The following is a 26,230-nucleotide window of genomic DNA, read 5'->3' as shown; positions in this document are numbered from 1 at the left end:
GTTAATTTTTACATTAAGATTATTAACTCAATAAAAATTTATTTAAGAACATGGTATGAGGTAGTGCTCTAATATTGCTGTCTTCCAAATAGAAAGCTAATTTTTCCAACATCATTTATAATAACAATGCATCATTTCCCAAGCAATTTGATCTAATAATTTTGAATATATTAACTGTATGTTATTTTGGTCTGTTTCTCAGTGTTCTGTTCATTTTTTACTGGTCTAACTTATCTATTCCTACTCTGGAATTATCAACTACTTAAAATAGAAACCAGACCCAGATTGTGATGTAAAAAGGTTCTCTAAAGGAAGAGGTATTTCTGTTATTCAAACTGTCCTTGAGCATACATGGAAAAATCTCCTAATTCATTTTGTACAACACTGACATAGCTCAACGCTAAAATCTGACATAGATGGCACACAAGAGAAAAATACTAATCACACTTAGGAATATAGATACAAATTTCCTAAACTAAGCAACTCTAACCTAACACAACTTAAAAATAATAAGCCATCATGATAAATTAAACTTATTCTAGGAAACCAAGCATGGCACATTAGGAAATCTACCAACATCACTAACTACACTGACACAAGAAAATGCAGGACTATTTCTTTTTGTTTTTTCTTTTTTGTTTATAGCCCTGCCCTGACCCCACTGCTCACCTATGCCCTCCCCTTTCTCTGTCCCCACCCACGCCTTGACAGGACTATTTCTATACCAAAAAATTTGTCAAAGAATTCAACAGTTATTCCTGAAAGAAAAATAAAGAAATAAAACATCCTAAAAATGACAGAGTATCAGAACTGAATTCCAATCATTTTAAAGCTGATACACTAATAGAATTCCTATTAAAATCAGGAATAAGAGATGCCAATTTTATCCACTTTATTCAAAATTTATAGGGTCTAGTTCATTAACTAAAAATGTTTTAAAGGCAGTAGAGCAGAAGAGCCAGAACTGTCATAATTTTGCAAATATGACTACACAGCTAGATAATCTGAGAGACTTACAAAACTACTAGAGTTAATTAGATAATTTAGCAGGGCTGTTGGAAATAAAGTAAACAGAATAACTAGCACTTTAAGTAAATTTTAAACTATAGTCGAATTAATAGAATGTCAGTTCAGCATTTACAGTCTGCATTGAGCAGTCATGTGGAAAATATTCAGAGTACAAAATTAAATGCAAACCAGATGATTTGGGGACTACTTCAATCTTTTTCAGCATGTGCCACCTTTCGTGACTCCATGTTGGAGGGTTAGAAGACGGGAGAAGAAGGGTACTGCAGAGTAGAAGACACCAGTGAAACTATAAAAGCTCCTTTTTCAATCTAGCAAGAATACCCTAGCCCAGGAATTGTGACTACTCCTAGAGCCTAGAAGGCTGAGGGAACAGAGATGACTGGCAGTCAGGAGAGGGCAGGCTCTGACAGCCATGCCCAAATCTATTCACTTGCCAATCACCAAGGGACACAGAGAAAATTTTAGCCCAGGCCTGAGAAACTCATGATAATTTCCAAGGGCTAATATCTGGGGACCCAGAAAATAATCTAGAACTATTCTGGCCAAAAAAACAAAAGGACAGCCTGAACACAGCAAACATTCAGGTACATTTAAGGATTAAACCAAGAGTTAAACTGAGAAAAGATCTAGGAGAGGATGCAAGAGCATATTAAAAAAGAAAAGAATAAAAACACCAGAACATAGGGAGGGTAAATTTGTGGGGCAGTATAGTGACACTGCTCAGAGCATGGGCTTTAAAGCTCTCAGCCAGAGCTAGGTCTCAATTACGGCTCTGGGATTCATTACGTGATCTTGGAGAAGTCATTTAACATCAGTTTACATCATCTGTTCTGTACCTAATGACACAAAAGGCTCTAAAACATCACATTAATCAGACCATCTAAAGAGATATGAATGAACAAAGTATAGTACTAAACCTGCAAAAGACTTAAGAAAGTAACCGACATCTAAATGAGTCCAAAATGCATCCTAGAAATTGATTTTTTTAAATCTCTAGCATTGATACATTGACCTGGATGATTTATTACTTAAACAAATAAAACAACAACAATAATGATAATTATAAACTACACAGCAGAGAAAGTCAAATTATTTTGATTTTTAATTAGCTGGATTCAAGTACTAAACTGTCCTACAGGTACTTCTAAATCTTCGTGTCTCTGAAGGAAACAAGTAACCTAACTTTGTTCTTACAACTACCCCCAAAGTCTGTTTACAAGAAAGAATCCATGTCAGAATCCAAACACTTTTCTATCTTATTTTGAAGCTTTAGCATTTTAAGAACACTGTGTATTATATAATATTCCTATCCAAATCAATGTCAAATTGTTTTCCTTTGCATGTTTAAGGTGAAGTACTCAGAAAGGTGCTTCAGATTTTACATGGTACATCTAGCTAGTGAAAGTTAATAGCTATTTTTAATTTGCAGCCAAATATATTTTGGACTATTAAAGGCAATATAATAGTGGCAGCACAAAAGCAGGTACCATGCAAAACAACTCTGAAAGAAAAGGACTTGCTTGCAGGGAGGCAGTTCACATCGGTCCAAATTTTGGTCAAGTAAAGTTATTCTTTCTATATTAGAGAAATTGTTCTACTGAGAGAAAGTACCTGCCCCCTCTCCAGTACCATTCCCCACTCCCCATTTCCTTCCTGCCAACTGAGGAATTACCATGCTTAATGAGAAATGTTACTGATAAAAACATATTACATATGTAATGATGGGTCTTGGAGATTGAAAACCACTATAAAACTCTTACCAGGAAATCTTAGGTTTAGATATGAAAATTCTCCAGATCACATCTCCCACAATACATAATATATAACCTACTTTTCCCATGAAGTCACTCTAATCCTACCAGATCTAGTTTTAATCATCTTGATTCAATGGAAATGCCCAGCAGGTGACATAAATCATTGTGGTATCTGCCATGACAGTGAACTGTGCCAGGGCAGAGGTGCCCCCTTCTTTGAATTTTCCTGCTCATAATATTGTGTGCTTGGCAGTTTTTTATTTAATTAAATTAATTTAGAAAGCTCTTACTGTACTGGCCTTTTATGTCCTGTCATGGTTGACACAACAACAACAGGTATGTTTGAAAATCTATATTAACATAAGTCTAGCACATAAGATAAATAGCACTTGTTAAATCAAATGGTAATTAGCAGGATGGTATATGATAGATATGATAAATGGCATAAAATAATAATTTATGTTTTAAATTAGACTTCACGTACACGTCTAAAAACGTTAGGCTAAGTTATACACTAACATAACCACTAGTCTATCTCCATGAGTTCAGAAAAAGTTCCAAATTCTGCTTACTGTTTTCTAAACAAAACCTACCCCCACTGCTGGCTGGTGCTGAAAGGTCTTGGTCACTTCGACTGTCTGTTAACATCCATGCTGGCAGGATTCTTCTCCTCTGGGCAGGGTTAGACTGTTGCTTACTGATGTCTCTACCTTCACCTAGGAAACACTAAAAAGGCATCTATATATTAGTTACTAAAAATAATCATTCAGCCTTAGTGAAACTGTAAGATTATTTACTTTGCAGAAAACTACCATTAAAAAAACCTATCTGCAACCGTGGACTGAATTAGTCAAATTTCACAAAGAAAGAAATTCATTATCTCTATTAGTTGATGTGTTAGACTAAACTCTATTCTGAGCTATTCTATTTAGCTTAACCTAAAAATGGCAATGCCAGTAATATTGTCATGATATGGCTAATTTCAGGTGTCTTTTCTCTTCTTGAAGTAAGGAATATGTTACAAATGGGGTCTTAAATTTCTCACCTCACTATTTGCAGTGGCAGTTTGGGTCTTAGCTATTTCTGTGCTTCTTTCCAGCTGTGGGTTACCAGTTGTCTCATCAGGCGAATTAACCGAGGATGATTTTGGTGTTTCATTTAGAATATTATCTTCATCAAGCATCTGACTATTTCTATAAAAATAAAATAAAAATCATTTAAAACACTTCTATTATACCGCGTCATTATAAATGTGATTCTCCCAAGGACATCTGACTAATGAATTGTGTTCCTTTTCTTGGCCTTAGCAAGACAAAAAAGCAGACCATAGTATACTAGAATAAAATATATAGATGAAAATATGTTCTTCATCTTCTGCCCACTGTATCAGCATAAAATGCATTTATCTTTCTGAATCATGGGCCTAGTAGCACAGCTATTTATGAAGATGGGTAGTGGCCATCTCTCTTAAAGCTTAAGAGCTATTTACTTAGTATTTGTCAGATAGCCCATAAAAGTTAAGATCAGCACCCAGCATCCAAAGAGAAAATGCAAACTGCAAAAATATCAGCTAAGCTAGTTTGGCTTTGGAGAAAAAAATAAATAAAATCCTAATGTCATGTTCACACATGGCTACTACTGGAGTTCTGGACAGGACAGCCACTTGTAAAATCTCCCCAAACCTGTAGTCCAACTGGAAGCTAAATGTTCTGACACAGGAGCATCTACAGTCATATGTGGAACATACTTAGCAGAACCAACTACCTCGCGCTTGCTGCAAAGTGCACGAAGATCATCCAAAGCTGATGGGTCATTATTCATTAAATATGCTTAGAGACAATCCAACAAACGTACTTTTTTGAAAATTTGAAAGTATAGATGGAAATACTACTCAGAAATAAAAAGGAAAACTGATATACAACAACATGGATGAATCTCAAAGGCATGTTGCGAAGTCAAAGAAGCTGACACAAAAGGCTACATATCATATAACTCCATTCATATGACATTCTGAAGAGGTAAAGCTACAGGGACAGAAGTCAGATCTGGATGCCCAGGCCCAGCATGGGGTGAGGGGAATGACTACAGAGTGGCATGAGGGCGCTTTCTGGGGAAATGGAAATGTTCTCTATCTCACTCACTGTGGTAGAACTTCCATAACCACATACATTTATCAGAGTACACTGAATTATACATTTAAAAGGGATGGATTTCACTGTGTATAAAAACAGAAGATAGAAGATTTCAGAAATGTGTCTAGCTGAGAAGATAACAGTTAATGGCTTGTTTTGTTCGAGTATTTCTTATACGGGAATAATCTCTTTCAAAGGCAGACTTGAATTTCAATGGCAGAAATCAGCCAAAAGAGAAAAACTTACACTAAATCACGGTGCAACGTGACAGTGTTTGTTCATTCAATAAATATTGTTTAAATTCTTTTGACTATAGTTGACACACAATGTTACATTAGTTTCAGATGTACAACATAGTGATTCAACTTTTCCAAATTGCTATGCTCATCCCAAGTGTAGCTACCATCTGTCTGTCACCATACAATGCTATTATAATATCATTGACTGTATTCCCTATGCTGTGCCTTTTTCATTCAATATTTTTAAAACACCTATGGTGTGTCAGGTACTTTGCCAGATGCTGGAGATAAAGACTGAAAATGAATGATTATCCCATCTATGATACCTCACTCCCTTTCTAATATCCAGATCCATTTTACTCAGAGGACACAGGTGTGCTTCCAAACAACTATTTTTCCCCAAATTTTCTTCATATTTAATCTGAAAAATATTAAGAAAAATTCACTAGCGCAATAGCTTTTCACAATTTATAGTTGTGACACTCTGTGTCAGATGATTGAAGTTGTCTGATGCAATTGGAGCTGGCTATAGCAAGAAAGTCTAACCTATTCCAATGTTCTCCTCCATGAGACCAACTGTTATACAGACTTAAACAGTGAGGGGGAAAAAAAAAGAAAGAAAGAAATTAAGCAACAATATCCATTCCATTTCATTTATTTTCTATTGTGGCATAAATTCAAGACTAACATAAACACACCCTATGGATCACAGATAATTTTTGCTTAATATTTACCAAGAATAAATGTGACAACAAAAAAATCCAATCCCAGAACAAAATTGTAATTAACATTTAGTTCCAAATAGGTCAAAGTACAAATTATTTTATTACACTTTTATTTAAATATCAAACACTGCCACTGTGAAATAACTGTATTTTTATTTTATCTTCAAAGACTTCTACAAGCAATCAACTATCACAGGATTTATAATGCAGGGTTACCAGAGTTTGCTACATGCAAAAATTAAAACTTGGAAACTTATCTAAATACAGTATAATAAAGGTAACTGAGTTATCTTTTTAAATAGCTTTATTGAGGGGCGCCTGGGTGGCGCAGTCGGTTAAGCGTCCGACTTCAGCCGGGTCACGATCTCGCGGTCCGTGAGTTCGAGCCCCGCGTCAGGCTCTGGGCTGATAGCTCAGAGCCTGGAGCCTGTTTCCGATTCTGTGTCTCCCTCTCTCTCTGCCCCTCCCCCGTTCATGCTCTGTCTCTCTCTGTCCCAAAAATAAATAAACGTTGAAAAAAAAAATTTAAATAGCTTTATTGAGACATAATTCACTTAACAATAAAATTCATCCTGTTAAAGCATACATAACATTTACTGGTTTTTAGGATATTTACAAAGTTAATCTGTAATGCAGCCATCATTAGTATCTAATTTTGGAACATATTCATCACCTCATAAAGAAATCCTGTGTGTATGAGTAGTCACCTCCCATTCCCTTTCCCTCCAGCCCCTGGCAACCACTAGACTACCTTCTGTGTCTATGAATCTACATTTTCTGCACATTTCATATAAGTGGAACTATACAAGTTTTTGTGTAGACAGATGTTTTCTGTCCCATGTATGGACAGAGTGGAATTGCTGGACCACATGTAATTATATATTTAAAATTTTGAGGAACTGTCAGAATATGTTCCAAAGAGGCTGTATCCATTTTACAAACCCACAAGCAGTGCATAAGCATTTCAATTTCTCTACATCCTTGCCCACACTTGTTATTATCCTTTTAAGTATAGTCATCCTAGTGGACGTGAAGTAATACCTCATTGTGATTTTGATTTGCATTTCCCTAATGACCAATCATGTTGAATATCTTTCCATGAGTTTGGATATTGGCCATTTGGATATTTTCTTTGGAGAAATGTCTACTCAAATCCTTTATGTATTTTTTAATTGGTTTATTTGCCTTTTTACTGTTGAATTGCAAGAGTTCTTTATATATTCTGGATATAAATTCCTTATCCGACATATGATTAGCAAATATTTTCTCTCATTCTGTGAGTTGTCTTTCTACAATCTTAATGGTGTCTTAGAAGATAGGAAGCTTTTAATTGTGATGAAGTGCAGTTGATCTATGTTTGCTTTGCTTGTGCTTTTGGTGTTGTATCTAAGAAATCACTGCCTAATCCAAAGTCACAAAGATTTACACCTGTGTTTTTTCCTAAGGATTTCATAATTTTAGCTCTAATATTTAGGTCTCTGATCCATTTTAAGTCCATTTTTATATGGTGTGAGGTAGGAGTCTAACTTCATTCTTTTGCATGTGGATATCCAGTTGTCCCAACACCATTTGTTGAGAAGACTATTATTTTCCCCATTTAATTGTCTTAACAATCTTGTCAAAAATCAGTTGGCCATAATATAAGGACTTATTTCTGGACCCTCAATTCTATTTCACTGATCTACATGTGTTTTTTCAAGCTACTATCATACTGTCTTCATTACTGTAACTTTGTAGTAGGTTTTGAAATTGGGAAGTGTGAATCCTCCAACTTTTTTTCTTCCAACTTTTAGGAACTGTTTATTTTCCATTAACCTTATTTCCATTTTGTTTGCCTTTGTGGAAGAGTAGCTTAAGACCACTTGGTGGTTGTTCCTACCCATTGAGTCACCTGAGCAATGGGAGCGGCAGACTAGTCTTCAGTGGAGGGCTGAATGGCCCAGTCTTCAGTACGGAACTGCTGAATAGGCACTTGCATACCTTTAGACCAGTCTGCAACTTCAGATTGAGTGACAGTGAACTTAGGAGCTGAAGCAGTCCATTCACCCTGAAATTCCTCCTTGGTCATAGCCTTTTCAGCAGTGGCCTGCTCTTCCTTTTCAATCTCTTCAGGATCTCTGTAGAAGCACAGATCAGGCATAACCTCCCAATGCTGTTCATGGGAAATGGTTCCAGGCATGCACAGAACTTCCCATCCCCCACATCTGACCCACTGAGTGAGCTCCCTTGTTGTTTCTTTTTTTTTTTTTTTTTTTAATTTTTTTTTTCAATGTTTATTTTTATTTTTGGGACAGAGAGAGACAGAGCATGAACGGGGGAGGGGCAGAGTGAGAGGGAGACACAGAATCGGAAACAGGCTCCAGGCTCCGAGCCATCAGCCCGGAGCCTGACGCGGGGCTCGAACTCACGGACCGCGAGATCGTGACCTGGCTGAAGTCGGACGCTTAACCGACTGCGCCACCCAGGCGCCCCTCCCTTGTTGTTTCAAGAGATGGCAATGTCAACATAGTGCAGAGGAGAGTCTGTCTTACACACAGCAATGGTAAGCAGGTTAACTTAAGACCCCTCTGTGAAAGGCTGGTGGTCAGCCTTGGGATCAGTAAACACCAGAAGTCTCAGCTCCCAGAAGGGTGCCTGGGTCTGGTTAGGAAGACAGGAGTGAAACAGCCACAACAGGAGTGGCTCCAGCAACAGCAGCAAACTTCAGCACAGCTCACTGGGCAGTATTCCTGGATGATATGACATATCAGCCAGGTTTTCAATGGCAACAATGGCACAAGCCGCCAGAAGAAGCTTCTCCTAGGTTCTCTTCAGATTTATGATGCAGATACCATCACTTTTCCTTTTGTAAATACACTGTTCCATCTGGAAGTCAAGATTGGTGCCACCAAAGTGGATCCTGCTACAAGGAATTTGAGAATATCCTTCTTCTTCATTTGTAGGACATCAAGGGCTCCAGATATTGTGAAAGCTTCCCTTTAAATAATGACAGGAATCCCCCACTCCAGCAGGAAGCTTGTTCCGGTGGCTTTGGGGGATGCTGGGGACCCCAAAGGGCATTCTTGCAGAACAACGCTGTATGAACCCCTCCTTGGGTAGCACAAAAAGCTCTATTCTTCTTTTTTTTTTCTTTATTATTATTTTTTTAATGCTTATTTTTGAGAGCATGAACAGGGGAGGGGCAGAGAGAGAGGGAGTCATGGAATCTGAAGCAAGCTCCAGGCTCTGAGCTGTCAGCACAGAGCCTGATGCGGGGCTTGAACTCACAAGCTGTGAGATCATGACCTGAGCTGAAGTTGGATGCTCAATCAACTGAGTCACCCAGGTGCCCCTATTCTTCTTTTTAGAGCCTGTTTTAGCAATTAAGTTATTCTTAAATCTTAAAAATAAACTCCAAATTAGAGTTAAATATAAACCATGTATTTTTCATCTTTAATATAAAATATGCTACTAACATAAATGAGCTGGATTTAGAAATAAGTTTTAAAAACCATAGGGGCACCTGGGTGGCTCAGTTGGTTGAGCATCCAATTCTTGATTCATGATCCCAGCATTGTGTGATGGAGCCCTGTGTCACGCTCTGCACGGAGTGTGGAGCCTGCTTAAGATTCTCTCTCCCCCTCTGTCCCTCTCCCCCATCTCCCACTCTCTCTCCCTAAAATAAAAAAAGAAATCATATACGAATTGTAAACATAAAAAGCACTAAAAATGATGATTACACATCAGAAATCCAATGTATTATGGAAGTACCTGAAAACTCTAAATCATAAACTGGAAAAAGCTAAAAGTGAAATCAATACCCTGAAAGAAATTTTGCACCAGTAAGCTAAAAGCAGAACATTTAATTTTCAAATATAAAATAACACAATTAATTTGGTTACCCTAACCTAGGCACACGATTACCAAAGCATACACAAAGTACTTATTACCTCTTTGAACACATAGCTTGATACCAACAGTACACCAGATACTACTACTCATAATAAATAGCCTACAAAAAGTACAGTGCTGCTAAAGTGGGTTGTATTCTTAACTTTTATCAATACTACAAACATTCAAAGTTTTTTTTTATTTGTTTTTAATGCTTGTTTATTTTTGAGAGAAAGAGAGAGCGCGAGTGAGCACGAGTGCAGGAAGGGCAGAGACAGAGGGAGACACAGAATCTGAAGCAGGCTTCGGGCTCTGAGCTGTCAGCACAGAGCCCAGATGTGGGGTTCAAACCTACGAACTGTGAGATCATGACCCAAGCCGAAGTCGAACACTTAACCAACTGAGCCACCCAGGCGCCCCACAACAAACATTCAAAATTCACTCTTCCCACAATCTGATTTATCTGAGTTACAGCACTGGTCTTTCACGTTAAGGGGACAAGCCTGTTTGAATGGATATATATATATAAAATTAAAGTTGACATATAATACTTCAAGTATGAGGCAATGACTGTATTTTGTTTTACACAGATGTGCAATATTTTCCAGATTTTTTAAAAAAGTATATAGGGGCATTTGAGTGGCTCAGTCGGCTGAGTGTCTGACTCTTGATTTTGGCTCAGGTCATGATCCCAGGGTAGTGAAATGGAACCCCACATCAAGCTCTGTGCTGAGCATGGAGTCTGCTTAAGATTCTCTCTCTCTCTTTCTCTCTCTCTCTCTCTTTCTCTGCCCCTCTCCCTCCTTGCACTCTCTCTAAAATAAAAATAAATAAAAATAAATTATTTTAAAAAGCATATAATTCTACTGTGGAAATTTACTGTAACAAAAAAATTAGTTCTTTATATTTCTCTGGTCAACAGCTGGTTAAAAATAATGTTCTTTCTACATGTGTGATAAGAGAAAAAGAATAGGAAGATAATGTAAAGTGGCAAGCAAAGGTTACTGAATTTAACAAATCAAAAAACATTTCCTCACATAATTTCTTTTCATTCACTAGTTTAAGAATTGTAAATGTAATTTATATTTACTGAAATGCACAGATCTGAAGTGCACAATTTGGTCATTTTTGACAAATGCATACATCCATGTAACCTAAAGTCTTATTGAGACACAGAATATGTTCATCACCAAAAAGTTTGCCTGTGCCTCTGGAAATAACCACTACCATCATAGTTTAGTTTATTATAGAACGTAATATGAATGTAATCATACAGCAGGTACTGTTTCGCTTCTTAGAGTAGATACCTCAGCATTTTCTAAGTCCACAATCATGTCATCTGTAAATAAAGACAATTTTTTTTATACAAAGAAGTTTCCTTCTTTTTCTGTTTTTTTTTTTTAATCATGAACAGGTGTTGAATTTGTCAAAGCTATTTTTAAGCATCAATTGAAATGACAATTCTTCAATCTGCCGCAGTGAAATTCATTGATTTTTATATGATAAATCCACCTTGTGGTCTTCAAATTCCACTTGGTTATGGTATATTACCCTTTCTACAAATTGCTGGATTTGACTTCTCTATATTCTTATGAGGAATATTGGTCTAGTTTTCTTGTAATGTTATTGTCTGATTTTGGTATCAGGATTATGGAAGCTTCCCAAAATGAGTGAGAATGTATACCCTCTTCTATTTGGAGGAGAAGAGTATAGTATTGGTATTACTTTCTTGAAAGTTCATAGAACTCACTAGTGAAGGTCCTTGTGGCAAATTCTTAAATTGTAAATTCAATTTCTTTAATAAATAAAAAATTCATTAGATTTTCTATATCTTCCTGTATTAATTTTGGTAAATTATGTTTTCCCAGGAATGCATTCATTCATTTAGGCTGTCAAATTCACTGGCATAAAGTTTTAAATAATATTTCTTCATTATTTTTTTAAGGTCTGTAAAATCACTAGTGATAGATTTATTCTATTTCTGATATTGATAATTTGTATTTTTTTCATTTTGTTCATTTTTTTCTTGGGCAGCCTAAGTTTACCAATTTTATTAATCTTTTCAAAGAACCAACTTTTGGTTTTGTTGATTTTCTTTGTTATTTGTCTATTTTTATTTCACTGACTCCTAGTCTTACTCTTATTTCCTTTTTTCTATTTGCTTTGGCATTAATTTGCTCCTGTCTGCCTATCTTCTTAAAGGAGAAGCACACATCATTGGTTTTATAACTTTCTTCTCTTCTAATACAGGCATTTAATATAAATTTCCCTCTACTTCACCTCACATATTTTTATGCTGTTTTCAGTATTTGTTCAAAATCTTTTCTTTTTTTATTTTTTAAGTTTATTTATTTTTGAGAAAGAGTGTGTGTGTGCATATGCAAGGGAGGGGCAGGAAGAGAGGGAGAGAGAGAATCCCAAACAGGGTCCATCTGCACTGTCAGCTAGGAGCCCCGCACGGGGCTCAAACTCACGAACCATGAGATCATGAGCTGAGCCAAAACCAAGAGTTGGATGCTTAACTGACTGAGCCACCCAGGTGCCCCAAAATGTTTTCTAATTTTCCTTGTGATTTCTCCTAGACATATAAGTTATTCAGAAGTATGCCCTTTAATTTTAAGTTTGGGGAGATTTTTCTATTTTATTGTTATTGATTTTTTTTAATTTTTAAGTTTATTTACTTATTTTAAGAGAGAGAGAGTGGGGGAGGGACAGAGAGAGACAGAGAGAGAGAATCCCAAGCAGGCTCCACACTGTTAGCATGAAGCCTGACTCAGGGCTTGAACTCACAAACAGTGAGATCATGCCTGACCTGAGCTGAAATCAAGAGTCAGACGCTTTAACCAACTGAGCCACGCAGACGCCCCTGTATTGTTATTGATTTTTAATTTAATACTACTATGATCACAAAACACACTCTATACTTCTGTCCATTTACTTCTATAAGTCCAGTTTATGTACTCTATAAAAGCTGAAACAGCAGTAAATAATCTGCTAATGACTGCCTGAACAAAAGGAGTGCATTAATTTTAACTTTACATCAGATGTTTATTGTAATACCTGATTTCCTCAGTTTCTCCATTCTATATTTTCTGGGTTTTTTTTTTCTTTTTTTAGAGAGAGAGTGAGAAAAAGAGCTGGGAGAGGGGCAGAGGGACAGAGAGAGAGAATCTTTTTTCTTTTAAAATTTATTTACTTGAGAGAGAGAGAGAGCACAAGCGGGGGAGAAGCAGAAAAAAAGGGAGAGAAACAATCCCAAGCAGACCCTGCACTCTCAGCTGTCAGCATGGTGCCCTACTTCGGGCTTGAACTCACGAACTTTGAGATCATGATCTGAACCAAAATCAAGAATCAGATGCTTAACTGACTGAGCCACCCAGACCCCCTGAGAGGGAGAGAGAATCTTAAGCAGGCTCCATGCACAGCATGGAGCCCAATGCGGGGCTCGATTCCACAACCCTGGGATCATGACCTGAGACCAAATCAAGAGTCAGATGCTCAAACAACTGAGCACCCAGGCACCCCATTTTTCTGTTATTTTTATAAGAAAGAGGAGTTATATGAGTGTAGTCTAAGCCAGAGGTTAATTCGTTAATAAAATTTCAAAAGCTAAAAGAAAAGATTAAGAAAATGTAGTTGGTTTCAAATTAACTATCCTAGTTACTATTAAATGCAAAATACATTCTGAACACATTGGCAAAAGACACACTGCATGTGAGCAATCACTATTGAGACCTAAGTTTCCAGTGTCAAATGTTTTCTAGAGAAATACACACACACACACAAACACACATACACCATGTAACTCCTATATTGCCAATATAGTTTAACCCTGATATGGTTTCTACTGAAGCATTTGTGGATGGCTGAGGAATTAGATTACAAATACCATTACTTAATTTCATCAGGCATTCTTACCTTAAAGTACATTCCATTTCTGTTTCAGAGTGTGTAGAGAAAACACAAAAAATGTATTTGTCGACCAGCAAAGAAAAACTGTCTCCAGGATTCAACGAGCGCCATAGATTTCTCTTCAATGGTAAGAGCTGGCTCTTCTCAGAAGACTGATAAAAACATGGATTTGTGTGTATCTAACAAATAAAAAAGAATATAGTGAAATAACTCTAAATTATGAGAAAAATACAACTAAATACAAACTGGTCCAAAATTTCAGTATCAAAACAATTTCGGTACAAACTTAAGACTTAAAAGTCTAATAAATTTGGCACTTGTAAGTACCATAATCATTATCTATACATAAAAAAGGGAAGAGAACTAAAATATACCTCCCATTTCCCTAGGAATCAAAGAAAGAAGCAAAGTTATCAATTACCTGGTGAAAAACTACTTCTGCTTTGCTTAAGAGGCGCACTCAGACATTGGAAAGAGAAACATGAAAAATAATTCTCAGTATGGAAACTGAGTCCCCTAACTTTCATATCTGTAATTCACTAATCTCTTGGAAATGGATAGCTTCTTTTATACTTATTTTGTCCTAGTAATTTCTTACTATGATTAAAAAGTGAGCTACTATGAAAAGAGAGACTTTGATCAAGTCTCTCAAGCAAACAACATAGCTTGTTTTGATTGGTTTTGCTCCTCACTGAGGAGTTTTCTAACATAGATTAATACGGAAAAAGAAGCATTAAGACAAAAGGTCCAAAAACAAACAAACAAATAAATAAATAAATAAATAAGCATTGTTGCCTACACGCCCAAATTAAAACAAACACACAACAACAAAAAAAACTTTGAAAGCTAGAATGAATATAATTTATCTAGTTCTGGCAATTTAATTTCATGAGGATCTGGCCATAAGTCCTTCCTATATATATCTGCAATTGAAAAGATTTCTATTTCTTTTAAATCTGTTAAAAGAATGCTGTGAAATAAAATGTGGAGATAAAGATTAGAGGTAGAAATTAAACACAGAGACTATACAAATTTGGTAGGCAATTATTTTATAGGTCAGAGTTATTTTACAAACTATATACAAGACTTCATAAGAATGGACATGCAATGTAACACCTATTTATGCAACACCATATCGCTAAAAAGAGTTGTGAATGCTTCATTTTTAAAAATCAAGTTATAATTTAAACTATGTTTAGAAATCTTTCATTACAGTACCAACCACCCCTAACTTATCTCTCAAAGTGGCTCTGGCTCATGGCTAGGGTTTTTGAGCGAGGACAAGCCACCAGATTCTGAGCTTGTACACACTGCTGGGCTTGGAAATTCTTCCCTGTTACTCCTCAGACTTTTAAATGAATCTTCCCCTTCCTTGAGTATACCATGATCACCAGAGTCAGGGATGTTAAGTAGCAAGGACAAGAATCAGGATAGAAATATCAATAGCTTCTGCCTGAACCCCAAATATTCTATAAACGAGGTTTGCTTCTAATAGGCTAAGATAAGACCACGCTCTTATTCATTAGTATCTTAAACATTCAAGTGAATCTCTAAACATTAAATAACATAGTTTAAATAACATAGTTCTAAGTTTTCAAAGGCTAAGATGTTAACCACAAAGGCATAATATTCTAAAAGTAGAAAAGGTAAAATACTTTAGGAAAAAGAAACTAATTACATTCCTTTAATAAGACATCACAAGCCCAAAGTCAAAACAAACATTCATTTTTCAGTATTTTTTACTCAGTTGAATGCAGTTAACATTTTTTAAAATTTTATTTAAAGTTTGTTTGTTTTTAATTTAAATATGAGATAGTTAACATATAGTGTAATAATGGTTTCAGAAGTAGAATTTAGTGATTCATCACTTACATATAACACCCAGTGCTCATCCCAGCAAGTGCCCTCCTTATTCCCGCACCCAACACCCCACCAACAACCCTCAGTTTGTGCTCTGTATTTAAGAGTTACTTATGGTTTGCCTCCCTCTCTGTTTTTATCTTATTATTCCTTCCCTTCCCCTATATTCATCTGTTTTGTTTCTTAAATTCTACATGAGTGAAATCCTATATTTATCTTTCTCTGACTTCACTTAGCATAACACATTCTAGTTCTATCCATTGTTGTAAATAGCAAGACTCCATTCTTTCTGATCTTCAAGTAATATTCCAATGCATATATGTATCACATCTTCTTTATCCATTCATCAGTCGATGGACATTTGAGCTCTTTCCATAATTTGGCTATTGTTGATATGCACTTAACATTTAAATTTCAAGTGGTCAAATATCAGGTATTTAGCAAATCCAGTCATAGAGAAAGTGGATCAATGTATGTGGTCTATGATCATCTGTTTCTTTTCCTAAAATTGTTCATACAGGGGATTCCAGAACCAAGAGCAAAAACGACATTCCAAGAAATCTAATATTTGGTCCTACAAATTAAACCTAAATATTACTTATTGAATACATTTTTAAACGGCTTTGAGAGAGAGAGAGAGGGAGTGTGCCCATGAGCCAGGCAGAGGGAGAAAGAGAGAATCTTAAGCAGGCTCTATGCTCAGCACGGAGCCCAATGCAGGGCTCGATCCCACAACCCTGGGATCATGACCTGAGTCAAAATCAAGAGTCAGACCCTCAGCTGCCTCGGTGGCTCAGTTGGTTAAGCAGCCGACTTCGGCTCAGGTCATGATCTCACAGTTCGAAGGCTCATGAGTTCAAGCCTTGCATAGGGCTCTGTGCTGACAGCTCAGAGCCTGGAGCCTGCTTTGGATTCTGTGTCTCCCCCTCTTTCTACTCCTCTCCTGCTCACACTTGCTCTCTCTCTCTCTCTCAAAAATAAGTAAACATTTAAAAAAAATTTTTTTAAAGAATCAGACACTCAACTGACTAAACCACCCAGGTGCCCCAGGTTTTTAAAATCTATGTCAAATTACATTTGCTTCAACTAAAAAGCTACACAGACATGAAGTCCAAAACAAACCGTTTTTTAAAAGTTATAAAGTATGGGGTGCCTGGGTGGCGCAGTCGGTTAAGCGTCCGACTTCAGCCAGGTCACGATCTTGCGGTCCGTGAGTTCGAGCCCCGCATCGGGCTCTGGGCTGATGGCTCAGAGCCTGGAGCCTGTTTCCGATTCTGTGTCTCCCTCTCTCTCTGCCCCTCCCCCGTTCATGCTCTGTCTCTCTCTGTCCCAAAAATAAATAAACGTTGAAAAAAAAAAAAAAGTTATAAAGTAGACAAAAATCTAGCAGTATTAAGAAACAAAAAGGGAGACGACACACATATACACACACACCACACACACATACATTTTGGAACGAAAAGAATGACATTAAATACACACAAAACTTAGTAGAATACTGCAAATACTTCATGCCAATATATTCGTAAAGAAGGCCAAAACTGACAATCATCTTAGAGTATACACCAATTGACTTAAAAAAAAAACAAAAACAAAAAACAAGCACACACGTGTGTGCGTGTGTGTGTGTGTGTGTGTGTGTGTTTCTTTTGGATTAGACCTATAATGTTTTAACAATATAATCAGTAATTAAAAATCTTTCTAATCTCTCCCTAAACAAGATCCAAATGGATTTAAAAATTTTCTGGGGGCGCCTGGGTGGCGCAGTCGGTTAAGCGTCCGACTTCAGCCAGGTCACGATCTCGCGGTCCGTGAGTTCGAGCCCCGCACGTCAGGCTCTGGGCTGATGGCTCAGAGCCTGGAGCCTGTTTCCGATTCTGTGTCTCCCTCTCTCTCTGCCCCTCCCCCGTTCATGCTCTGTCTCTCTCTGTCCCAAAAATAAATAAATGTTGAAAAAAAAAATTTTTTTTTTAAAAAAAAATTTTTCCGAATATTCAAAGTCTTCCTGAGACCGGAAAAAGATGGAAAGCTCTCCAATTCCTTTAATAAGGTTAAGTTTACTTTGATTCTAAAAGTGGATTAAGGCAGGCAAAATACCGGCAAACCCAAACTCACAGTAAATAAAAGATATGAGCTACCTATATGAGAAGCATATTTTTGGTAAGTGCCTTTTAACATATCCATGGGAGTAGAAGTGCAAACTTAAATATATTATGCTATAATTTTAGAAGTGGTGCAAAGGATGCATTATCCCTGAAGAAATGGAACTAAATAAAATACAAAGCAGTTTTCTACAGCTTTCTCTTGAAATTATCATAAACATTAAAGAAAGATTAATGTGTACACCCAAAAAAAAAGTTCCTCTCATTTTCAATTTTTTTTTTTTTTAATTTGGGAAGCCTTGTTTTTCTTTTCTTTCTGAAAGGGCGGGCGTACGCCGGCCGGCTCCATCTTGTTCTGTGTCCTTCACCTAGACCACGCCTCCGGCTCCATCTTGTTCTGTGTCCTTCACCTAGACCACGCCTCCTCCCTTTGAGTGACCTCCCGCTCACCCATTCAAGCTTCCTGATCAAAACACGCCCCTTCCCCAGGCAATTGGCTGCCCCTAGACCCCTATAAAACCTTTGTGCTTTTGAAACTCTCTCTCCCTGGTATCTCACCGCTGCGTCGGTGCAGGTAGGGGACTGAGCTCGAGCTAGCTCGAATAAAGGCTCTTTTGCTTTTGCATCGGACTCGGCTCCCTGGTGGTCTTTGGGGATCACGAATTCTGGGCACAACATTTGGGGGCTCGTCCGGGATCCCCAAGACCCCCGAGGGACCCCCGAACCGGAGAGCCTGACTGGCCACGGTTAGTGTCTGTCCGTTTGTTCTGTCTTTTCTGTGTGAGCTCATTTCTGGAATTCTGGTAGTGCCCGACGCGGTCTAAGTGGACGCACTGGAGGACCATGGGCCGGGAGTTTCGGAAGACGTTCCGATTCTCCCTTCTGGAGGGACGTGGAATCCCCTCAAAGGTCTAAGATGAGGCGGGTCGCTCCTGCTGGTCGGCGTGAGGCTGTCGTCTTTGGAGGGACGTGGAATCCCCTTATCGGTTTTGGAGGGACGTGGAATCCCCTCATCGGTTTCGGAGGGACGTGGAATCCCCTCAAAGGTCTAAGCTAGCTTGCAGTTTTGCTTCCATGGAATTGGAAGACTTTCTAGGGGCCCTCTGGTTGTCTGTTTTTGTGTTTCTCTGTTTTGTTCTGTGGACTTACTGGACGGACATTATGGGACAGACTCAGACTACTCCTCTAAGTATTATGATTGATCACTTTAAGGATGTGAGGGGAAGAGCTAACAACCTCAGTGTGGAAGTCCGAAAGGGTCGGTTGCAGTTTTTTTGTTCTAGCGAGTGGCCAACTTTCAATGTTGGATGGCCACCAGAGGGGACCTTCGACCTCCCTGCCATCCACCGAGTCAGGAGTATCATCTCTCGGCCTACGACGGGTCATCTTGATCAACTCCCTTACATTATCACTTGGCAGGACCTTGTAGAAGACCCACCCTCTTGGCTTAAGCCCTTCCTAGCCCTGCTCCCTCCGGAGCCAAAACCCATTCTTGCTTTGCAGGGGACAAAGAAGAAGAAAAGTCTTATCCAGCCTTCAGCACCCCTCTACCCTGTCTTACAGGGGGGTACTGAAGAAGAATTAATTTTTCCTCCCCCGTATAACCCCTCTAGGATGCCGGAAGAACACCATCCTCCCCCTCCGGGGGAGGCAGACGCTGTTCCGAGAGCGGGAGGCGGAAACTCTCCAGTGGGAAGCCCGCCTTTTACCAGACAAAGGGCTCAGAGGGAGCAATCCGCCTCCACCGCCGACTCCACTCTTCTGCCCCTGCGAGCCACCGGACCCCCAGACGCGGAGGGGAATCAGCCCCATCACTATTGGCCTTTCGCCACTAGTGACCTCTACAATTGGAAAGCTCAGAATCCTAAGTTTTCCAAGAAACCGGCAGGGCTTATTGATTTATTAGACTCTGTTCTTTTTACCCATCAGCCCATGTGGGACGATTGCCAGCAGCTTTTGCAGGTCCTGTTCACGACTGAAGAAAGAGAAAGAATCCTCAATGAGGCCCGAAAACTAGTTCCGGGCGCAGACGGGAATCCCACCACCAACCAGGCTCAGATAGATGCCTTCTTCCCCTTAACTCGGCCCCAGTGGGATTTCAACACGGCAGAAGGTTCTGGTATACTGTACTAGATTTAAAGGACGCCTTCTTCAGTCTGCTGCTGGCACCCCAGAGCCAACCCTTGTTCGCCTTTGAGTGGCATGATCCGGAGGAGGGCTACAGTGGGCAACTCACCTGGACACGGCTACCTCAGGGATTCAAAAATTCACCCACCATCTTCGACGAGGCACTACACGAGGACCTGGGTGAGTACAGAAGGGAGCACCCTGGCCACACCCTCCTACAGTACGTAGATGACATCCTGATTGCTGCCGACACGGCCAAAGACTGTGAGCGAGGGACCCAGGACCTGCTGGCTACCCCGGGGGCCTTGGGGTACCGGGCATCCGTGAAGAAGGCTCAGATATGCAGGGAGAGGGTAAGTTACCTGGGATATATCCTGGAGGGTGGACAGCGGCGGTTATCAGATGCCAGAAAAGAAAGTGTCCTAAAGATCCCTACTCCCACCTCCCGAAGAGAAGTGAGGGAATTCCTAGGATCAGCCGGCTACTGCCGTCTCTGGGTTCCAGGTTTTGCTGAGGTTGCCAAGCCCCTATATGAAGCCACCAAAGAGGGGAAAACATTTAAATGGACTGAAAAAGAAGAAATTGCCTTTAATCAGTTAAAAAAGGCCCTCTTAAGTGCCCCAGCCCTGAGCCTACCAGACATTACGAAACCCTTCCACCTCTTTGTAGGTGAACATAAGGGAATAGCAAAAGGGGTTCTAACTCAAGCCTTAGGCCCCTGGAACCGCCCAGTGGCTTACCTGTCTAAGAAACTAGACCCAGTGGCTGCCGGCTGGCCGCCATGCCTAAGAATTATTGCGGCGACAGCACTCCTAGTCAAGGATGCAGATAAACTGACCCTAGGACAGGAGATCTGGATCACGACCCCACACGCCATTGAAGGAGTCCTGAAACAGCCTCCGGATAGATGGATGAGCAATACACGTATGACTCATTACCAGAGCCTCCTACTCAACCCTCCACGAGTGCAGTTCCACCCCAGTGCAGCCCTCAATCCTGCAACCCTGCTGCCCGACCCTGACCTAGGTGCTCCACTACATGACTGTGAGGGAATCCTGGAACAAGTACATGGATTCCGGATGGACCTGACCGACCGGCCCCTCCCCGATGCCGAGGCTACTTGGTTCACTGATGGCAGCAGCTTTGTGCAAGACGGACACAGGTATGCGGGTGCAGCGGTGGTCACTGAAACGGACACCGTATGGGTGGAGGCTCTACCCTCCGGAACGTCAGCCCAGCGAGCAGAGCTCATAGCCCTCACCAAGGCGCTGATGCTGGGAGCTGGAAAACGGCTTAACACCTACACAGACAGCCGTTATGCATTTGCCACAGCTCATATTCATGGGGCAATTTATCAGGAGAGGGAGTTACTGACGGCAGAAGGACGGACTATAAAAAATAAGCAGGAGATACTTAACCTGCTTATGGCCTTATGGCTTCCTGCCAAGCTAGCCATTATCCACTGCCAAGGGCACCAAAAAGCTGATAACCCAGTAGCTAGAGGTAATCGAAAGGCTGACCAGGCAGCCAAGGCAGTAGCCCTTACTCCAGTCCCCACCATGACCATACAACTACCAGACCCAGGAGACCCAGTTTTACCAGACCAGCCCAAGTACTCCCAGGAGGAGTTACAGTGGATCAAGAAACTCCCCATGGCCCAGGAGATAAAGGGATGGTGGTATACACCTAACAAGGAGCTCGTGCTGCCAGACCAGCTCGGAGTCTCAATATTAGAGCACATGCATCGGTCTACTCACATGGGGGCCCGAAAATTAAAAGACTTAATCCAACATGCCGGAATCAAGATTCACCAACAGGACACCAAAATAGAGCAAGTTGTATCTGCCTGCAGGACCTGCCAACTCACCAACGCGAGAGCCACATCAAATAAAAAAGGAACCAGGCTCAGAGGCACCAGACCGGGAGCCCAATGGGAAGTTGACTTCACTGAAGTCAAACCAAGAAAGTATGGTTATAAATATCTTTTAGTATTTACAGACACCTTCTCTGGCTGGGTGGAGGCATACCCAACCAAGCATGAAACGGCTCAGACGGTGGCTAAGAAGCTACTAGAAGACATCTTACCCAGGTATGGTTTTCCTGCCATGGTAGGATCAGACAATGGACCAGTTTTTATCTCGCAGGTAACACAGGCAGTAGCCAAGGCGGTGGGGCGAACTGGAAATTACGTTGTGCTTATAGGCCCCAGAGCTCAGGACAGGTAGAAAGAATGGATAGAACCCTAAAAGAGACCCTTACCAAATTAACCATGGAGACTGGCGGGGACTGGGTGACTCTCCTACCATACGCCCTTTACCGGGTTAGAAACACTCCTTACACTCTGGGTTTTACTCCCTACGAGATCATGTTTGGCAGGCCACCCCGTTATTCCCAGCCTTCCAGCTGAACTTATTGCTGAGTTTAAAGATCAAGAACTTTTTCTTTCCTTGAGAGGGCTCCAGAGGGCGTATGAGGACATTTGGCTGCGCCTCCGTGCCATCTACGAGGCTGGCCCGACCCCAACACCTCATCAGTACAGGCCGGGAGACTGGGTCTATGTCAAGAGGCACCACTGATGGGGCGCCTGGGTGGCGCAGTCGGTTAAGCGTCCGACTTCAGCCAGGTCACGATCTCGCAGTCCGTGAGTTCGAGCCCCGCGTCAGGCTCTGGGCTGATGGCTCAGAGCCTGGAGCCTGTTTCCGATTCTGTGTCTCCCTCTCTCTCTGCCCCTCCCCCGTTCATGCTCTGTCTCTCTCTGTCCCAAAAAAAATAAATAAACATTGAAAAAAAAAAAAAAAAGAGGCACCACTGAGAGACCCTCGAGCCGCGCTGGAAGGGACCCTACATCGTGGTGCTGACAACCCCCACCGCTCTCAAAGTAGACAGCATCGCGACCTGGGTCCATCACACCCACGTTCGGCCAGCGGACCCCTCCTCAATCCGGAAGGACTTCGTCACGCGATGGGCCATCAGTCGGGACCAACACAACCCGCTCAAGCTCAAGCTACAGCGCATTCGACCCACCTAATATTGGTAACTCTGTCAACTCTGCTTGTCATTGCTCATACTGCCGGGAGTCCCCACGCCCCCCAGAACATCGCCTGGCAGATCATAGACACCAGCTCGGGGACAATACTTAATCAGACCTCCCAGAGCCACCCCAGGGACACATGCTTCCCAGAACTTAGCGTAAAACCTCCAAACTCTGTTCCCCTTGTCACCATAAATGCAGCCGGTCCCATGATTGGGTCCGTAAGCTACATGACAAGGGGGGAATGAAAGGGCGGGCCTACGCCGGCCGGCTCCATCTTGTTCTGTGTCCTTCACCTAGACCACGCCTCCTCCCTTTGAGTGACCTCCCGCTCACCCATTCAAGCTTCCTAATCAAAACACGCCCCTTCCCCAGCCAATCGGCTGCCCCTAGACCCCTATAAAACCTTTGTGCTTTTGAAACTCTCTCTCTCTCCCTGGTATCTCACCGCTGCGTCGGTGCAGGTAGGGGACTGAGCTCGAGCTAGCTCGAATAAAGGCTCTTTTGCTTTTGCATCGGACTCGGCTCCCTGGTGGTCTTTGGGGATCACGAATTCTGGGCACAACACTTTCCTTCTTTTTTTTTTTTTTTTTTACAAAATGAGCTGTGGAAAAGCTATTGTAGTATTTTATAGCTTTTTTCCAACTACACTCATAATTTCATAGGAGGAAAAACAATCACAGCTCAGGAATTTTATTGCACAAAAGAAAAAACACAGTCACCTAAAGATGGATATTTTAAGGATTAATACCAAATGGCAAAAAAATATATTCTTCTGCAATTTATATGTACTTTTAGAACTACTCCCTCAGTCATCCAAGAACCAAAAAGAGTACGATTTTACTAAAATGAAATAAAAGCATTGACAGCTATGAATTTACCCAGAGGACATATCTAACTACTGGTGATATAGTCATTTACAGAGAACACTGTCGTTTTGCCTTTATAATACATTTTCTCCCTGCTGATACCAGACTGGAGATTAAATTTAAATGACTCACAAATAAGCTAACATCATCTCCTATGAGCTAACATTATCTCCTCATGCACTATTTCCAAGAACTGCTGAGAGCTAGAGTCTTTTTTAAAAGGAAATATTAGAGGGGGGAAAAGAAAGACAAATTCATCCAATTTAAAAGTACAAATTAGTAATTGCACTAATTGCATTCATCCATCATTGTCAAAGTTATGTTTCTATTTGATTGGATTTCTAATTTGAAGGAAAGTAGAAAAAATTTAATCACTTAAACATAATTTGGGGTAGATAGCATACAGAAAGGATCATAATAAAACATTTGTTATAATTCATTTACACAATTTTACAAAAAACTTTTAAACCATGGCTTCTCTTTCAAAATTTTATTTCAGTTGTACATATAACCTGCTTTAATAGATCAATTTGTGATTGACTACAGAACAGAAGGTAAATGATATTTAGCACATGTTAAGATTAAATGAATGAATTAGAAGTTACTTGTCTATCTCTTTATTTTCAAGACCTTAACATTTCTATTAACAACTATGGTCAGTTTAGAATTTCTCTAAATTTCCCTAAATCACACCTTGATGGTGCAGCTACATTAAGCAGGTGAATAAACAAATACACCTATTTCAAGGAGATAGGCATTTTGTTGCAACCACATTAACATAAACAAGAAATCAAGCATTATATAAAGCAAAGGACCTATATGTATATCACCAAGTCTAAGAAGCAACTTTCCTTCGAATGGTATGGTGTAAATAATTCTCAGAATAAAATTCAAAACCCAATTAAATACTATTCTAAAAAATAAAATTCTAGTACTAGAGTTGTACATTTCCTTAAAAATAAATACATTTTTTTCATGTCCTTTCATGTTTAGTAGTTTGGCATTACAAAAGTAGCTGCATCACATTGTACTGTTATTCACTACACCTTTTTCATGTCATAAGTGTTCAATAATAATTTTTAAAGACATAATACGTGTTAGATATTATGTGTGGATCCACCACCCAGTTTCAGAAAAAGAATATTAACTTTTTAAAAAAAATTTTTTTAATGTTTATTTATTTTTGAGAGAGACAGAGACAGAATGCAAGTGGGTAAGGGGCAGAGAGAGAGGGAAACACAGAAGCAGAAGCAGACTCCAGGCTCTGAGCTGTCAGCACAGAGCCCAACGCAGGGCTCGAACTCATGAGCTGTGAGGTCATGACCTGAGCTGAAGTTGGATGCTCAACCGACTGAGCCACCCAGGCGCTCCAAGAATATTAACTTTTGATGTCCCTTTTGAGTCATTCCCTATCCCATTCTCTTCTTAGTTCGCTCAAAGGTAATTATTATACTGACTGTTGTATCTATCACTTCCCTAATGTTATTATTTTGGCACTCAAGTTGATGATGATGAATATACTGTTTATTTTTGTAGAATTTTTAATCTTATATAAATGAAACTATACTGTATATATTCTTTCAATGTTGCTTTTATCAATGTCATGCTCCTGATTCTAATCTATATTTTTCATGCTTTCACTGTAATTTATCCTCACTGTTGTAGTGTATTTCATTAAATGAATATATCACAATATATTTATCAATTCCATTGTTGATAGAAATTTATGTTGTGTCTAGTTTCTTGCTATTATATAAATAACTTTGCTTTTCAGGTTCTTGTACACATCTATGCATGTATGAGATCTGGCTTGTAGGAAATGCACGCCTTCATCTTTAGGAAATTAACGTCAAGCTATTTTTCAAAGTGGCTACAACATTTAAGCTCCCACCAAAAGTTTATAACTGTTCTACTTGTTTACATCCTCATCAATACTTGAAATTGTTAGACTTTTCATTTTTGTCAATCTGTTGGGTGTGCAATGGTATCTCACTGCAGTTTCCTTACATTTCGATGCTTAATAACAATGCTGAGTACTTTTCTCATGTTTACTAAACAGTCAGGTTTCCAATTCTATAATGTGCCACTCAAGTAAGTCTTTAGCCCATACTTTGATTGGATTGTTTACCTTTTCTCATTGATTGAAGGCATTTGCTATATATTTTGGATATCATTCCTTTGTCAACTACTTGCGTTTTAAATAACTTTTCCCTGCTATGTTTTTCATTTTCTTTTTTTTTTTTTAATTTTTTTTTCTTCAACTTTTTTTTTTTTATTTATTTTTGGGACAGAGAGAGACAGAGCATGAACAGGGGAGGGGAAGAGAGAGAGGGAGACACAGAATCGGAAACAGGCTCCAGGCTCTGAGCCATCAGCCCAGAGCCCGACGCGGGGCTCGAACTCACGGACCGCGAGATCGTGACCTGGCTGAAGTCGGACGCTTTAACCAACTGCGCCACCCAGGCGCCCCTCATTTTCATTATAGTGTTTTGATAAGCAAAGTTTCTTAATTTTAATGTAATTGGATTTTTTTAATCTTTCTTTTTATAGCTATTTTAAAACTTCCCTACTCTAATGTCA

The 26,230-nt window shown here is 39.7% G+C and overlaps 1 protein-coding gene, 1 non-coding gene and 1 pseudogene across 3 annotated transcripts in view; 1 reads left to right on the top strand and 2 right to left on the bottom strand.

The window, feature by feature from the left end:
* APLF (aprataxin and PNKP like factor) overlaps positions 1-26,230 on the bottom strand; it is a 96,400-nt gene that overhangs the window by 51,564 nt on the left and 18,606 nt on the right. For both annotated transcript variants that reach the window (XM_030310735.1, XM_030310734.2), the window contains exons 3-5: positions 13,668-13,840; positions 3,829-3,976; positions 3,377-3,509 (exon numbers count right to left, since the gene is read on the bottom strand). In XM_030310735.1, the coding sequence (XP_030166595.1) occupies positions 3,377-3,509; positions 3,829-3,976; positions 13,668-13,840 (454 nt within the window). The remainder of the gene's footprint in view (positions 1-3,376; positions 3,510-3,828; positions 3,977-13,667; positions 13,841-26,230) is intronic.
* LOC115511363 lies at positions 5,629-5,752 on the top strand. The gene has a single exon (XR_003968024.1). It is a non-coding gene; the product is annotated as a small nucleolar RNA SNORA28 (small nucleolar RNA).
* LOC115509809 lies at positions 7,726-9,822 on the bottom strand (annotated as a pseudogene).

The sequence above is a fragment of the Lynx canadensis genome, chromosome A3 (genome assembly GCF_007474595.2).
Source record: "Lynx canadensis isolate LIC74 chromosome A3, mLynCan4.pri.v2, whole genome shotgun sequence".
NCBI lineage: Eukaryota > Metazoa > Chordata > Mammalia > Carnivora > Felidae > Lynx > Lynx canadensis.
Note: the sequence above shows the minus strand (reverse complement) of the source record. Positions and strands in the feature narration are given on the sequence as shown.